Source organism: Eubalaena glacialis, chromosome 10 (genome assembly GCF_028564815.1).
Source record: "Eubalaena glacialis isolate mEubGla1 chromosome 10, mEubGla1.1.hap2.+ XY, whole genome shotgun sequence".
Taxonomy (NCBI): domain Eukaryota; kingdom Metazoa; phylum Chordata; class Mammalia; order Artiodactyla; family Balaenidae; genus Eubalaena; species Eubalaena glacialis.
This window is the reverse complement of record NC_083725.1, coordinates 109,583,396-109,600,279: the sequence shown is the minus strand read 5'-3', so window position 1 is coordinate 109,600,279 and position 16,884 is coordinate 109,583,396. Positions and strand designations below refer to the sequence as shown.

Genomic DNA, 16,884 nt, shown 5'->3' with positions numbered 1-16,884 from the left:
TCATGTTTCTGGATGGGTGTAGTAAGCATCCATCCAGAGGGCTGCGGATTTCTTCAAGGCTCTGTGGGAGGAGCAAACAAAATCATCAGTAGGTGAGACTGTCATGTCAAACGAGCTACTTCATGGAACATTTGCTCTTTTGCTTAATTCAGGGCAACATTGTCATTTTCAGCTGTATCTGAAAGATGTCTTTCTTTCTTGCCCAGTGGAGGGAGTCAGATACACTGAATTATTTTTTAGAAGGTGAGTTCACCTTTTCTATATGAAGGAGATTGAGTTTTTGTTTCATTTTATTCTCTTCTATACTCCAAAGCATCACTTATCCTTTTCTCTAGTATTAAAAGAAAAAGCTCCTTGAATCTCTATAAGATAAAGCATATACCTGTAAGCCAACCCATCCTGTACCCACTTACCCTTCCTATTTTATAATGTGAAAGATATTTTTCTAGGCTCTGGTGATACAGCAATGAATACGAGAGATGTGAGTCTTGTCCACATGGAGTTCCTGGTCTAGCTTGGGAGACACATATTACATAGTTTATTACCCAGTATGGTATTTAATCATGATTGTGATAAAGGTCAGAAATGAAGAGAACCAGGTGCTGTAAGAACAAGTGACAGGTTTAGTCTTGGGGGCAAGGGAAGACTAAGATGAGGAAAAGACCTTTGAGGTGAGCTTTGGAGAGTGAATGGAAATTGACAAGGTGACAGGAGTGGAGGTGGCAGGTTGGAAGAATATTCTAGGTGGAAGAAAAGATGACCAAGGCTATGATATGGCAAGGGGCAGGGAGTTATGTAGCAACTGAAAGGAGGCTAGATATCTGGAGGGCAGAAAAGAAGGAGGGCAGTGGTAGAAAGCCTGAAAATGGAACACTATTCAGGGATCAGATCAGACCAGGCCTGGCCTTGCTGGCGTATTTAAGATACTGCTTTTTTTTCTTTTTCCTAATCCCCAAAGAAAAAATTATTAAACCAAGGTCACTGGCTATTAATTTGACCAGCACAGTGTTCTCTAAGGAACTATGAATGCTTCAGGATGAGTATGGATTTGCAGTTCCTTCAGGTCTCTCCAGTGTTAGACAGTCACCCCTGCCTGATCCACACACTTATGTCCCACTGGACACTGCAGACATCTTAGTTTGCAACCCTGGACCAGATGATTTGAGAGTCCCTCCCACCACTTAAGTTCTAAAGCATGTCAAGGCTCTTTGGGGGATACAAGACAAATAATACACAACCCTGGTTTATAAGAAGCTTGAAATTTAGTAGGACAACAAGGCATTTTCACTAAGAAGTACCTGGAAGGCAGTAGGTAAATGGTAGGAATTACAATTATCATTTCTGTTGTCGCTGTTGTTCCCTGTAGAGTCTGACGTCCATGCTGGGCATACGGATGTTGCTTAATAAATAGTTGTTCGGTGAATGATGCATAAGCCAGCGAACAGTCTGGGGACCAGCAGTGAAGGGAAATGAGAGCTGTGAGTTGAGAGACTGTCATTACCTGACAATGTCTCCAAATGCCTTCAACACGGGCTTATTCACATACTGCAGCCCATGCTTCGCACACAGTGACCTCACCAGAGGTGCCACCTTGTGATAATTATGGCACAGCATTGTGGGGAACAGACTAGGGAAACAGAGAGAAGAGATGTAAAGCTTAGACCTAAAGAGAAACCCAGAGTTTTCTTTCCCCATTATAAAATAAAATTATATCAGCCACGCAGACCCAACCTTGAACTTGCACGATACTTTTGTTCTGGGAAGTTAAGGAACTTGATGGAGCACTCACCTCTTAGCCCTCTGCAAGCCCTGTGGGTGGCAAATGTTTAGGCAGAACTAAGAGAATACATATTAGCTCCATCAGTAGGTTTCGTTTTGACCAGATCAAATGTAAGTATAGGGTTTTCTACCATTTTGAACGACCCAGAGAGCTGGAGATATCAAACCCCCTACCCCACCCCTGCTAATCTCCATCTTTATCTTTGTCTGTGTCTCTCTAACTTCTGCACCATGAATAGATGAATATTCAATAAGTTCTAATCATGGTATATAGCTAAAAGTCCCAGGAAAGGAATAAGAAGTGAGGAGAGATGGGTTTTTATCCAAGGTTTTCACTAATCAGCCAGATGACTGTCTTGGGTTTTAACCTCTTCTTTGATAAACTATAAATAATAATCCTTCTTTTGTTTGGCTGAAATTTTCAAGAACTAACATGAGAAAAAGAATGAGAAAACCCCTTGAACAAATATAAGGTCTCTTTCCTTCTTTGATTATCATAGACGTGGCTTAGACAAAGAGAATGTGGAAAGTCTCTCCCCTGAATATTCCGGAGAAATTGACTCTCAAAATATTATCATTTTCTCTTTCTTTCAGGCATATCTCCCTAACTGACCCATTGGTAAAGTATTTCCAGATCCCATCTAGAAATTGCAGCAGGGACTCCACTTCATTATTCATTATTTTGTAACATTGGCTCTAAAGATACAGGTAAGTAAATATTTACATTAAATTGTAGTTAAGTTTCAACAGAAGTTGGTTACCCAATTGCCATGATTTTTCTTGGCTTTTGCCAACAAACCAAATGCAAAGAAAACAATCACCAATTCCTAAGCCCATAGGAATCTGGAAACTGAGTCCCTGGTACTTTTCCAAGATTTCACTCCACTTACTCACAATTGTTTCACCTCCTTCATTTCTTTCTTCCCTTCCTTACCATTGACGTTAATAGAAAAATAGCAGCCTTTAGAGAATTCTGGTTCATTTTTTCTCTTTTAGGTCCCAAGCCTAGGGCTCTGCTCTGGACTATATGGGGGGCAGTTATAAGTGACAGCCCTTGCCCTTTATCATGAACTGTTTCTCTCACTCACTGGTGTTCGATTTGAAAGTTCAAGTGCCCAGTGAGCCAGTCATTGAAAAAGGACTGTTCAACATTACAGGTGGCCAAGACCTGCAAAGAAAAAGCTTACATTAGACATAAATGAGCCCAAATGTCAAACAAAGAAAATGTTTAGTTGTTCTTTTATTCAGTCAATCATTCCACAAGTGCTTATTGAGTACCTATTTTGTGTAAGAAACCATGAGGGATAAAAAAGATACACAGTCCCAGGTCTCAAGGAGCTTACAATTTAAAAAGGCAATAAGACATTTTGCTAAGTATATATGAGGCAATAGATATGAAGAAGTATGTAGGGTTTGAGGGAGCTAAGTCACTCTCAGCCCTCAAATACAGAACACTAAAGTGTCATGAATGAGGACTTTGGCAGGTGGAAGTAGGATTGTAGGACTTTGGTAGAAATTGCAGGGGTTTGAATACCATTTCCATAGGATAGACTGAAAGAACTTCTAAATGAGGCGTAAGGCATGCAAGGGCTTTAGTCAAGGGTTCTGTGCATAGAAATGCATTTCTATACAAATATTTCCTTTGTAATCTAAGGTATTTTATTTTATACATTTAAAAACATTATCCCGAGGAGAAGTTCACAGGCTTCTCCAGACTACCTAGATTAAGAACCTTTATGAATGTCATTTTATTCAATGCCTTTCTAAGGTTTAGTTCTTGTTGGCGTTGTTGCCATTTTGAATGTTATTTTTGTGGCTGCTCTGTGTGGTTGCTCAAAGTGTAATTTAGAGCACCTTGGGTTTCCCGAGGACACTCTCAGGGAATCTGCAAGGTCAAAATGATTCCCATAATCCTTCTAAGACAGTATTTGCCTTTTTCATTCTCATTCTCTCATGCTTATAGAATGCGTTTTTCCAGAGGCTACTAAACATGGGATGACATCGTCACTCTGATGTTAATATGCATTGGCTTTATTCTTATTATTTTAAAATTAATTAATAAATATTTTTAAACTCTCAGTATTAATTTCAAATACAGTAAATATCAGTGGATATAACCTCTGTAAACAAAAGCTCTTTGAGGTTCTCAATTACTTTTAAGAGTGTAAAGTCGTTCTGTGACCAAGAAGTTTGAGAACCACTACTCTGTGGAAGGTCCACTGAATCTGAGAATGAGCTTGGAGAAGGAAGCAGTATAATGACTGGATTCTCCAGTTAATCGTGGCACAGCCAGTGGAAGGCTTAGGAGGCAGGTGTATTCTGCATGGGTCACAATTCTGTAAATCGTTAACAGCATGCTTGCAGAGCATGCCATGTTTCCTCTCTGGGCCTCTTTATCTATACAATGAAATGAGGTGGATTCCAGGGTCCTTCCAGGCCATAAAATTCATTCTCTAATTCTAGGAGTCTCAGATTCATTGAAAGCCTGTTTCATGTTGGGCAGGGGTCAGCAAACCTTTTCTATGAAGTGCCAGACAGTAAATATTTTATTTCTCCATCACAGCTACTCAGTTCTGCTGTTGTAGCATGAAAGCTGTCATAGATAATATGTAAACGTGTGAGCATGGCTGTGTTCCAATAAAACTTTATTTATAAAAACAGAGAGTGGGCTGGATTTCGCCCTTGGACTATACTTTACTAACCCTTGGTTTGGAGCAAAAGCTCTGAAATCGAACTGCCTAAGTTTAAAACCTGCTTCTACCACTTATTAGCTGTGTGGTCTTATGCAAGTTACTCAAAGTCTTCATGCCTCAATTTTATCATCTATAAAGTGGGAATATAGCATGTATCTCATGTAGTTACATGCAAAGCAGTTGACAGTGCTTGGCCCCTGGCAAGCATTCAATAAGTATGAATTATTATTGTTTGACATAAGCAGACTGTAAATCAGGGTGCTTTGATGATGCTTTCCCAGGAACTCTATGATTACCTGAGTGCTAAGCCAGTCCTTGTTCTCCTCTCTGCTCATTTTCATTGGTATGTGGCTCATCTGGGTAACATATGCAATCCAGGGACTTTCAAGAAACCTTTCAGAGAATAGAAGGAGGAAGTGTCACTCCTTGGCGACTTTCAGTTCCAACCACTGGCAGATCTGGCTGAGCATTAAAGGAAATGGCAGGGACTCAAAGGTTCCAATAATATGGTGGTTATTTGTTTTCTTCTTTTATTTTAAAATTAATTTTTATTGGAGTAGAGTTGCTTTACAATGTTGTGTTAATTTCTACTGTACAGCAAAGTGAGTCAGCTGTATGTATACATATATCCCCTCTTTTTTGGATTTCCTTCCCATTTAGGTCACCACAGAGCATCGAGTAGAGTTCCCTGTGCTATACAGTAGGTTCTCATTAGTTATCTATTTTATACACAGTATCAATAGTGTATATATGTCAATCCCAATCTCCCAATTCCTCCTGCCCCCCCCCCCCACTTTCCCCCTTGGTAGCCATACGTTTGTTCTCTACGTCTGTGTCTCTGCTTCTGCTTTGCAAATAAGATCATCTATACCATTTTTCTGGATTCCACATATATGTGTTAATATACGATATTTGTTTTTCTCTTTCTGACTTCACTCTGTATGACAGTCTTTGGAGACCTTTTACATCTAGAGATGACACACTAAGCATTCAGTCACATGACCTGCCTTGCAGCCTAATGTGCCCCCAAAGCTTGCTCTGGCATTGGTGCAAGGCTCAAAAGATACCTAGGTAACTTTAAGGGTGTATGCAAAGTGATTAACAGCTTGGACTTTGTCATCAGATAGAGCTGGGTTCAAGTTCTGATCTGGCACTGCCACTGGCCCTTATTTGCTCTATAACCTTCAGCAAGTGATTTAATTTCTCTGAGCTTCAGCTCTCTTATCAGAAAAATGAAGCTGTAAAGTCAAAAACAGACATATTGAAATGCATAAGCTTTGACATCATATTCACCAATGTCAAAGCAACTGATAGGTGAAGCACAAAGAAGAAAGACAATTAAAGACAAAATAAGGAGCAGTAGAATTTCTACCACACTATACCTGAAGAAACAGAAGAGCATGACTAACTTCTCCAAGAACCAGATCAACAGATAAACCACGACAGATAACAGTGAACTTATTAGTTAATTATAAGCATGCTCTATTGTTCCAATGCAAAAGAAACATAGAAACATTATACTTAGTGACTAATAGTAATAATAATACTATAATGATAATGATAATAATGTAACAGTTAACATTTATTGAGGCTTCCTTTATGATCTTTCTTACTGTCCCATTAATGCTCATGACAATCGTATGTTGTAGGTACTGTCACTAGCCCCACTTTACAAATGTGAAAGCCAAAGTGTAGAGAAATTAACTAAGGTCATACAGCTAACATGTGGTAGAGCCTGGAACACAGACAAGTCTGACTCCGGAGTCCCCACTTAGCCCTTGGAAACAAACAAAGAAACACCCAACATTTCTTGTTACACACAACCTTGGTTTTCTGAAATATGTATAATTATGAATACATCATTGGTCATCATTAAAGTAAAAGATTTGAAAATATATAAAAGAAAGAAAAATGAAGCTGATACTATCTACATTACAGGGTTTTGTAAGTATAATCACATCAAATAAGATAATGCATGTAAATCCTTTAGCAAATTGCCTGATGCATAGTAGCTACCATTATTTTTATTGTTATGTAGGATTTAGAATAATAATGTGAAAGAATGAGGGAGGAATAAATTGGGGATTTGGAGAGGGTTTTTCAGTCTGAAGTCATTTGGGCTTTGGGAAAATCTCTAGTCATAAAATAACTTAAAAAAATCCTGTCCTTCCCTTATCTTTGGCAAAAGTTATGATGTCTAGTTGGATTACAATTTTTAAGGACTTGGGGATCGATGGAACACAGTTGACCTTTGAGCAACATGCATGCCCACTTAAATGTGGATATTTTTCAGTAAATACGTACAATACTGCATGATCTGCAGTTGGTTGAATCCACAGATGCGGAACCACAGATACGGATAGCTGACTCTGGGACTTGAATATCTCTGGATTTTGGCAACTGTGGTGGATCCAGAAACAAATCCCCCACAGATACTGAGGGATGACTGTACTGCAATGGGGAATTAAGCAAGCGGAAAAAAAGGCAAGTTTGGGCAAATTCATTTTCCAAGGAACTCTTCTTATTCACCTATTTCAGCTATTTTTTCCCACATTTTCTTGGAAACATCTCAGTTACGAGAGAACGGGGCATGGTGTCATAATCTGCTAATCATTGCTAATCATAAATAGCTCAGATAAGGAAGGTAAAGGGCCATCTAGGTAATGAGAATAAGAGACTATTCTTGCTTTCTTACTTGACTAAGTATATGAGCACCATGGTTCCGAAGATTCCATAGAAAGGGCCAAATATGATGAAATAGCGGATGTAAAAGCTGCTGACCCAGGCAATGTCCTGCAGAAAGAAGTGCTTGAAAGTTAGGCTCTTGGAAATAAAACTGGCTAAATCTTATATCCTATTACTCAAGGAAGCTACATCTGGAAGGGACCAAGCATTTTCATTTCCCCTTTTCTACCAGCCTGGTCTAGTTTTAGAGAAGGAGACAAGTTACTCACCTCCCAATACCTTTGGAGGTACATCACTTGCATGGATTGCCCATTGAAATACACAGGCATGAGGAGGGGGAGCCCAACTGAAAAACAATTTTTAAAAAGATGGTGAACAAATGAACAGAATGTGATTCCCTTGGAAGCCAGCAGGGGTCGATCTCCTTAACATGCCACCCCTGGAATGTTAACCCCTGAGAAGGGATGCAAGGTGGAGATCCACGACCACATCCTGGACTCCACTGGGCTTCAGAGTCTCTGAGGCTGAACCAGGACTTTGGTTCCAGCTCCCTTCAGGAGACTAGGGAAGCTTTGAAGATTTGAGTCATTCTTGATGAAGGCATCCTGGAAGGGCTTCTGCTGTGAGCTTTCAAGTTTTCTCAAGGTCCATGGAATCCTTCAGTCCTTCACGATCCTTAGCACTGGGCCCTATCACAATATGTCGAGGTGGCAGAAATAGAGCAGGTGTACTCAGTTCCTGGCCACATAGTTATTTACCTGCTTTTCCCCCAGGACCAGTGAGGCTGCCTGGAGCATGTAAGAGTCTTATGGAGACCCTTTGGATTTTGACAACTCTCTCCTTGACCAAACTTTAGTCAGATCCTCTGAGCCCCTTTCTTGACTAGGCTTCAAAGTGGGCCCGTAAACATTCAAACTCCGCAAACTGTCAGCACAAATGATCTTGTCCACCCTACATACTAAGGGACTTGCACAAATGCTAGCATAGTTTCTAAGAATAGCTCAAGGCCATGCCCCTGGGATGACCCCAGCCCCCTTAAAGTTCCTGCCTGAGAAAGTTCAAGTCTATCCAAAGAACTTCCTGTTTGTTCAAGCCAAAACCTGACTATAGGCCTCTGATCTCTGTTTTCTTAGATCATTTATTAGAAAACTTACAATTATAAAGTCCTTTCTCTGTCCCTTTGAGATGGATCTTCCCTAACCCAGAGATGTCTTTCTCAAGGACCTGGGAGTCGTCCCTTTGAAGTGTAATCATTGAGAATTGGGCCCTGTACCCCAGTCTCTGGGAGGGTAGGAGCCTGACTTTGATAAGCACCAGTTAGCAGACACACATGGCCCATGACCAGCTTCCTCTCACTTTAACCTCTTTCAGTAATTTCCTTTAGCATGTCCCAGTGTTTAAGAAGTCTCCCACTTTTGTTTCAGCAGAGTTAAGGTCAGTTTATACTGAAGTCCCTTTCCCCTACTACGGAAACCTGAATCAAATCTGTCTTGCCACTTTTACCAAACGTCCAACCCAGTTTCTCTTTGACAGTTTGAGCATGACTCACTTGTACCTGAGATACTAAGTTGAAGGCATTTGAAGGGAAAGGACACAATGAAACAGCTCCTGAGGATAGTGTGGTTTGTAATCTGGATTCTGCAGTGAATCTACACCATTCATTCATTCTAATGAATGAAGCTAAGGGTGTACTGTAGCACTACAGACAGGGGAGGAGAGTTCAGAAAAGAAACTCCAACAGCTTTTTCTTATGTGAATATACATTTATCTGGGCTGGGGATCGGTTACCTTTCAGAATGGGACACCAATGTCCTCATTCCTCATTTTGGTCATGCAAGAGAAGGACTGCCTTAGGATCGGTTTGCAGAATTCTAGCAGTGGAAGGGCAGCAGTGGTAATTGATCCCCATATCTCAGAAAATGGGCCCACAGGCCATCCTGGTCAGGCGTGTTACAGATGACCACTGGTGGCCAACATTTGGGCAAATCAGATCATCTGCAACAGGGTTTCTCAGTCTTAACACTGTTGGCATTTTAGGGCCAGATAAATGTCCTGAGAATTGTAAGATATTTCATAGCATCCCTGGCTTCTGCCCCCTGGATGCCAGTACCATCCATGCCCCTTTGTTGTGATAACCAAAAATGTATCTAGACTTTGTCAAATATCCCATTGAGAGCAACATTGCTCCTAGGTGAGAACCACTGATCTATAGAAATGTTTGGAACCTTTCCAAAGGTTTTATTTTCCAAATGTATAAGCATATTTTAGATAAGCGTATTTTGGGATCCCACTAAACCTTTCTTTGTGAGCTATCATGAGTTTGACTTGGTTAAGAGCAAAGCATTTTTCCTTCTGATGCTTTTTTATTGGTATTAGCATTATTCAGCTACCCTAGTTTCTCTTAAGCCTAGACCCCCATTCAGACCTGTTTTACTTGTTTCATATATATATCCACTAAAATATCTTCTACAACTGTATGTAAGCCATGGGAACAGCTAGCTTTCTTCCACACAGAAACTCTATAGGTGACTTTTATTCATGAGACTCTACTTTTTCTGGCATCCTATTGTCAGTGCTTGAGCATTGTTTTCCTATCTCTCCTCCCTACCCAAATACCACCATCCTTTTCTTCTTGAGAGGTATTTAGTCTTTCCAGGATGAGAGTCCCAGATGCCAGACCCCTTGATGGGCATCCTGCCTCCCATCCTTCTTACAGCATCTCCTTCCCTGCCCAGTACCCAGAGTGATGAGATGCCCGTTAAGAATGCCTATTTGCTTTCCTGTTTTCCTTTTCAGATTTTCACCCTAGTAAGTATGAAATAAAACATGCTGCTTTTTCTCGGTCACAATAAGACATGAACTGATCTCTCTGTGGGAAGATTTCAGTCATGGCTTTTGGCTTGACAACTGTTTGCTTCGGGGAAATGGGATGATAAGGAATGTGGCTCCCAGGTGACTCACACATGTAGAAGTACAGGTGCTCCTTCTTGTAGTCGATGTATTTGATTTTCTTCTTGCCATACTGAATGAAGAGAGAATAAAACTCAAATAAGAGACAATATAAACTTCTCGTCATTATACTCAAGGTCGTGTGTGTGTGTGTGAGGTGTGTGTGTGTGTTTGTAAAATCTCTATAGAAAGAGCCATCTGGTCAGAATTCATTGACTGTCAAACTTGAGGCACCAGAAGAACCAGAACTGGAGTGGGAGGAGATACTGTGGTGTCTTTTGGCTTTATTTAAATATGGGCAGTTCTTGCTTGCGTGGTTTGTTCCATTTGACTGCGGGGATTGTGATCTTTTATTACTTTTATTATGCCCGTGGAAGCCATTTTGAAATTTTTGTCCTTATGTGGATTGGAATGATGATTAAAAAGAAATATTTCTGATAAGTTTTCCGAGCTCTTTTTCAACCTACGTGTTTAGTATTCTGCTTGAAGCTCAGTCTCCATCTCCATTCATCCATTCAACAGATATTTACTGAATGGTCAAGTGATAAAAGATACAGGCATGACCCCTAGTATCTGCTTCATCTTTCCTCCTTTGTGTTTCCATCATGGATCTCATGCTGTGATTGACTATTTTTAAGGCATAATGATATTATATATAATCTTGCTACTGGGAATTTGAGTCATTTTCTAGGGGTCTTTTTAGTTAATTTAGTCTATGCCGAATGCACAAAGACCACACATATCCTGAGAGGAGGCATAGAAGTAATAGTATATCTCCATTACCTAGCAGACAATTAATAAATGTTTAATTGAAGGAATGAATGAATGAATGATAATTCACATCTCCTCTATAGTTTTACTATGTACCCACTGAGTTACAACACTATGGGCAGTGTTTGATTTTTGTTTTTCCCATTCTTTTGATACCTTCCCTTCTACATATAGATTTCTTCTCTTATTTGGATAGTAGATTTGATCCTTCCTTCTCTTACTGTCATAAATAAAAAGAAATGTCCTAGTGATAAAGTAATAATAGTTATTTGCAGTTACTCCCAAGCTTCTAGATATTTAAGTAGTAGGAAACATGGAAGAGGGGGTGGGTGGGAAATTTTTGAGAGCTGGCAAACATAGGTGAAGGATTGGTTTTGAGTATCACTCCAAAGGAGAATTCTAACTTTTCCAAAATATGAGCACAGACCTGGCACATAGATTTAATTAATGCTTGTCGAAGGAATGAATGTTTGAAGAAAGTGGTAGAAGGATTGACAGTAAAATGGGAAGAACAGAAACGTTTAGGGCTTATCAGAACAATTTTTGATGCAAAACAACTGAATTTTAGAGTTTAAATAATTTTAAGTAATGTCTTGTACAGTCGCTTTGAAACTATAGTATACAGAAGCCTAAGGTTCTAGGGATATGTCTCAAAAGAGTAGCTGTAAAACTTGGAGAGGTGACCTCCATCATCTGTGAAGAAGCGGCATGTGTACTGGATATAGTTCTAAAGAAGACACTTCTGGAGGGGGTCAGGCTACCTCTTGAACTCCACTGAGACAAATCGCCATTACTGTGGGGTGGGAAGATTAGAGAAATCAAAATGTCATAAGTTTAGTGATGAGCCTAGGAGTCCACAAACATCAGAGAGGTCTAACTTGTTTGTGGAGCCATTGTCAACAGCAACTGATTCAAGACTACAGTCAAGGATTTCTTGTTCTTTAAATATAGGCAAGAGGGGCTTCCCTGGTGGCGCAGTGGTTGAGAATCTGCCTGCCAATGCAGGGGACACGGGTTCGAGCCCTGGTTTGGGAAGATCCCACATGCCGCAGAGCAACTAGGCCCGTGAGCCACAACTACTGAGCCTGCGCGTCTGGAGCTTGTGCTCCGCAACAAGAGAGGCCGCGACAGTGAGAGGCCCGTGCACCGCGATGAAGAGTGGCCCCCGCTCGCCACAACTAGAGAAAGCCCTCGCACAGAAACGAAGACCCAACACAGCCTAAATAAATAAATAAATGAATAGCGAAAAAAAAAATATATATATATAGGCAAGAGAATTTGTTTCCTAACTGGAGAAAGTTGAGTCTTCCAAAACTGGGAAAATCTATTTTCAGAAAGTTGTGTAATTTTGGTTTATGTACCACAAAGTGCAGGCAGCAACTGACAAAGCTACATTCTTTTTTTTTTAAACTCCTAAAGTTCTTCCAGAAGGAGGTAGCAGCCTCTTCCTAAGCACCTGACTCTTCAGGATCCATCATTTCCCCTTGAGGAGATATACCTTTCTGTGGTTATCCTTATACCACCTATGTTGAAAGAAGACTCCCTTCTAAAAAACTTGGCAATAATCCTTTACGTGATGATTTTAAGTTGAGGTTTAAAAAAAGTCAATAGCTGAGACATTCTGGAGTTTTCCCTTCCTTTTTCTATGGCTTAAGAAGTCTGAATTAGAGGTAAGACATCACTAAGTGTCTTACGAGGCATTTGAGCTGTGGTTCGTGTATAAATGAACCAAAATGAACCTGAATTAAAAATAACACCTTAGTTTCTTCTAACAGAGCTAGAGTTAGTTGACATAACTAGATATTTAGATGTTTGTGATTTAGCACTCGTTGAATGTACCGGCGTGTCTTCTATGAGTGAGTGAGTTGGACTGAGTGACCTTTAAGGTCATGGAGTCATGCACTCCACATCTTCTTCTACTCTTACAACCCCATATGCAGTTATTTCAAATCTATATCCTGGACTTAAAAGAAGAGATGCTCTGAAAACAAGCTTGAATGGGAACCTCCAGCCTGATCTCCCCAAGACAAGGTTGTAGACCTTTCCAAGAACCGCTTCCAGGAAAATTCTCCAGTGCCCAGGATTTTTAAACGTACCTTGACAGGTTGCGAATCTCCAATAACAAAAAGTGGACCTATATCAATGTCTGGGTCTTTGGGGTAGATGTTTGGTTTTACATGATGTTGGAAGTGCCAGTAATTCCACCAGTTTGTTGATAGGCCCTGAGGAGAAGAGAGCATTTGTTAGTTGCAAGATTTCTCTCCTGAAATATCCTTCACTATCAGAGTTTTCTGCCTGCATCCTCAAAGTTAAAATAAGATATTAACTTCTCGAACTTGACCCCCGCTGCTGAGTCACAGAATGATTCATTGGACAGAGGCTCTCAAAGCCTATGAACAAATAATTAATCTGATCTAGGAACACAAATTCAGGCTAAAACAACTCCTGATAATGCAAAAGAATAAAAACCTGTTGAAATGAAATGTTTTTCCATCCTCCTTTTTTTTGATCCTCATTTTAAAAAAATTATGAAAGTAGGTAAGGCAGAAAGTATTATTCTTCTTTTACAAATAAAGAAACCTCAGCTCTAAGATTTTAATTAGTTCTGGCAAAAAAAATGGCCCGAGGAATCCTATTTCAATGAATATTTTAAAGAGTTGTGGATCTGAAGTCATCTCTTACGGGGGCTTGCTTAAGATCGTTGCATGTTCAAGCTTCAGTGCTCTCATTAAATATAAATGAGAATAAAGATATTTTAGTTGATGCCAAGCTCATATCATCTCTGATTAGGTTGTTTGCTCAACTGGAAAGAGAGTAGATAAGAAAATTTGGTGATTCCAAGTATCTTCCAATTTAATGATGCTATGATGTATGGTCTACGTCCCTAGCTTCTTAATAATATCACAGGTAAACATTTTTCATAATGATTCTGGATCTTCATCTTGATTATGGAAAGACTGTTCCTAATGTTAATAACAGCTGACAATTATTGAGCATTTTCCTTATGGCAGGCTGTGTGTTAAGCGTGGTGCAAATATTACATATAATACCAATAACAGGTTGAAGCCATCACCTATCTCCATTTTACAGTTGGAGAAACTGAGATTCATAGACATTAAGTTCTTCAAAGTGACTCAGCTAATGAGTGGCTGAGTTTCCCCTGAAGGCAGGGCTGTTCTCAATCCTGGATGTAGGTCAGAATCACCTGGGGGCTTTCAAAACCATGCTGACATCCAGACCCCACCACAAAGGACTTAAATCAGAAAATCTAGAGATGGTGCCTGGGCAGCAGTGTTTTCTAAAAGCTCTTTGGATGACAGCCAGGATTGAGAAGCTCTGAATCCTGTACCATTGAATACTGTGCAATGATTTCTCTCACTTACCAGCTTATGGACATTGGCTTAAATAGTTAATAACCCCTTTGAACATCAGTCTTGGCTGTAAAATAGGGGTTCTCTCATCCCCACGTCGTGAGAATTACATGAGACAGTTGCCTAAAGGGGTTAGTTCTGAACCTGGCACTTGCAGGCTCTCATCTCATGTGAGTTCCCACCTGCCTCCCTAATCATCTGCTGTCAGTGGTTTCTGCTTACTGCTCTCTGTAGGCCTGGCTCCAGCAATCCCTTCACTCTCTTATTAGTTGGCCACTTCGAAGTCACTGTAGGCTGGGGAACCAGATAACCAGGAATATATATATATTTTCTGATTAAATGGAACTTGTCACATAAAATGACAATATATTATTCATTCTAGCCATTTTGGGGACAGACCTATTTCTCATATGAATCCAGATCCAACTCTGTATTATCTAATCTATTTAAGCCTCAGTTTGCTCAACTGGAAACAGCATAGATAAGCTGGTAGTTCTAAGTATCTTCCAATTCAATATAAAACCTCTGTGTTAAAGGAAAACAGGCTCTGAGTCAGGGCTTACGAGTTTTTTCTAAAACAACCTGGCTTGTGTACAAGGATTTGGCTTATTGGAAGGCTCAGAGGCATTTCTCCCCTTCTGGGCCAGAGTACATAGTCACCAAATCCTAGAATGTCATAGAAAAGCAGAGATCTGATTTAACTCCTAATATTCGAGATGAGAACACTGAGAGCCAGAGATAAAGTGTGACTGACTCAAGGTTGCACAGTGAGCATTATCAGAACCAGGGCTAAAAGCTACTCTTAGCAGTCTTCGTACTGTTACCGAGGTTTCTTTGTTCATCTGTCCATCCATCCAGCCCGCCAGCCAGCCAGCCAGCCCTTCATTCATTCAGCAAATGCTTACTGAAGGCCAACTATGTGCTGGGCACTCTGCTAGGCACTGCATTGCATAGGATAGTGAGCCTGCCCTCCTGGAGCATATGTTAAGGGGGATAAGACCAACTGCCATCATTGCCATCTGCTTTTTCCAGCAGTCTGCGTTTTACAGCCCTCGACTCTTGAACAGAGCCATCTGACCTTCCTTGCTTACTCTTTCTCTTTACTTTTATCTATTCTTCTGCATCTTTTCCTTTATTTCTTCATAGCCCTTCCAGGACTAATCAGGCTTGCTGGATTCCCCTAGCTTCCCAGCAGTAAGTGTCCAGACCCCTTCTAAGAATATTCCTACTCATGACTTTACAGGGCACATCTTCTCCTGAAAGGTGGTACCTTAATGGGGTCCCAGGGATTGGGCCAAATAGTTTATTGGGTAAGAAAAACATTAGGATTTTTGAAATAAAAATAAACCTTCTCCTCCTAAAAATTTAAAATTCTATTTTAGCATGTATGTTATGTTACATTATTGAGATCACTGTAGAAATCAAAGAGGAAATCAAAAAAAACCTAGAAACAAATGACAATGCAAACACGACGATCCAAAACCTGTGGGACGCAGCAAAAGCAGTTCTAAGAGGGAAGTTCATAACAATTCAAGGTCACCTCAATAAACAAGAAAAAGATCAATAAACAATCTAACCTTATACCTAAAGCAACTAGAAAAAGAAGAGCAAAGAAAACCCACAATTAGTAGAAGGAAAGAAATCATAAAGATCAGGGCAGAAATAAATGAAATAGAAACAAAGAAAACAATAGCAAATATCGATAAAACTAAAAGCTGGTTCTTTGAGAAGATAAACAAAATTGATAAACCTTTAGCCAGACTCATCAAGAAAAAAAGGGAGAGGTTGCAAATCAATAAAATTAGAAATGAAAAAGGAGAGATTACAATTGACACCGCAGAAATACAAAACATCATAAGAGACTACTACAATCAACTCTATGCCAATAAAATGGGCAACCTGGAAGAAATGGACAAATTCTTAGAAAGGTATAACCTTCCAAGACTGAACCAGGAAGAAATAGACAATATGAACAGACCAATCACAAGTAATGAAATTGGAACTGTGATTAAAAATCTTCCAACAAACAAAAGTCCAGGACCAGATGGCTTCACAGGTGAATTCTATCAAACATTTAGAGAAGAGTTAACACCTATCCTTCTCAAACTCTTCCGAAAAAATGCAGAGGGAGGAACACTCCCAAACTCGTTCTACAAGGCCACCATCACCCTGATACCAAAAGCAGACAAAGATATCACAAAAAAAGAATATTATAGACCAATATCACTGATGAACATAGACGCAAAAGTCTTCAACAAAATACTAGCAAACAGAATCTAACAACACATTAAAAAGATCATGCACCATGAACAAGTGGGATTTATCCCAGGGATGCAAGGATTCTTCAATATACGCAAAACAATCAATGTGATACACCATATTAACAAATTAAAGAATAAAAACCATATGATCATTTCAATAGATGCAGAAAAAGCTTTTGACAAAATTCAACACACAAATATGATAAAAACTCTCCTGAAAGTGGGCATAGAGGGAACCTACCTCAATGTAATACAATCCATATACAACAAACTCACAACAAACATCATTCTCAATGGTGAAAAAGTGAAAGCATTTCCTCTAAGATCAGGAACAAGACAAGGATGTCCACTCTCACCACTATTATTCAACAAAGT

General features: G+C 39.8%; 1 protein-coding gene across 1 annotated transcript; it reads right to left on the bottom strand.

Moving 5' to 3' along the window:
• Positions 1-11,668, bottom strand: LOC133099940 (fatty acid desaturase 2-like protein FADS2B). Its single transcript, XM_061203769.1, has 8 exons — positions 11,639-11,668; positions 9,962-10,179; positions 7,437-7,503; positions 7,168-7,265; positions 4,769-4,865; positions 2,868-2,947; positions 1,502-1,627; positions 1-61 (listed from the first exon to the last, which is right to left on the bottom strand). Exons 1-8 carry the CDS (start codon positions 11,666-11,668, stop codon positions 1-3), a joined length of 777 nt encoding a protein of 258 aa, XP_061059752.1.
• Between the last annotated feature and the right edge of the window lie 5,216 nt (positions 11,669-16,884).

Coding starts and splice junctions, on each gene's coding strand:
- LOC133099940 (XM_061203769.1), bottom strand. CDS start 11,668: ATGGCGATTTGTCTCAGTGGAGTTCAAGAG. Junction 1,628..2,867: donor AACTTTCAAATCGAACACCA/GTGAGTGAGAGA, acceptor CTGTTTCCCTAG/TCTGTTCCCCACAATGCTGT. Junction 62..1,501: donor GCATTTGGAGACATTGTCAG/GTAATGACAGTC, acceptor CTCCTCCCACAG/AGCCTTGAAGAAATCCGCAG.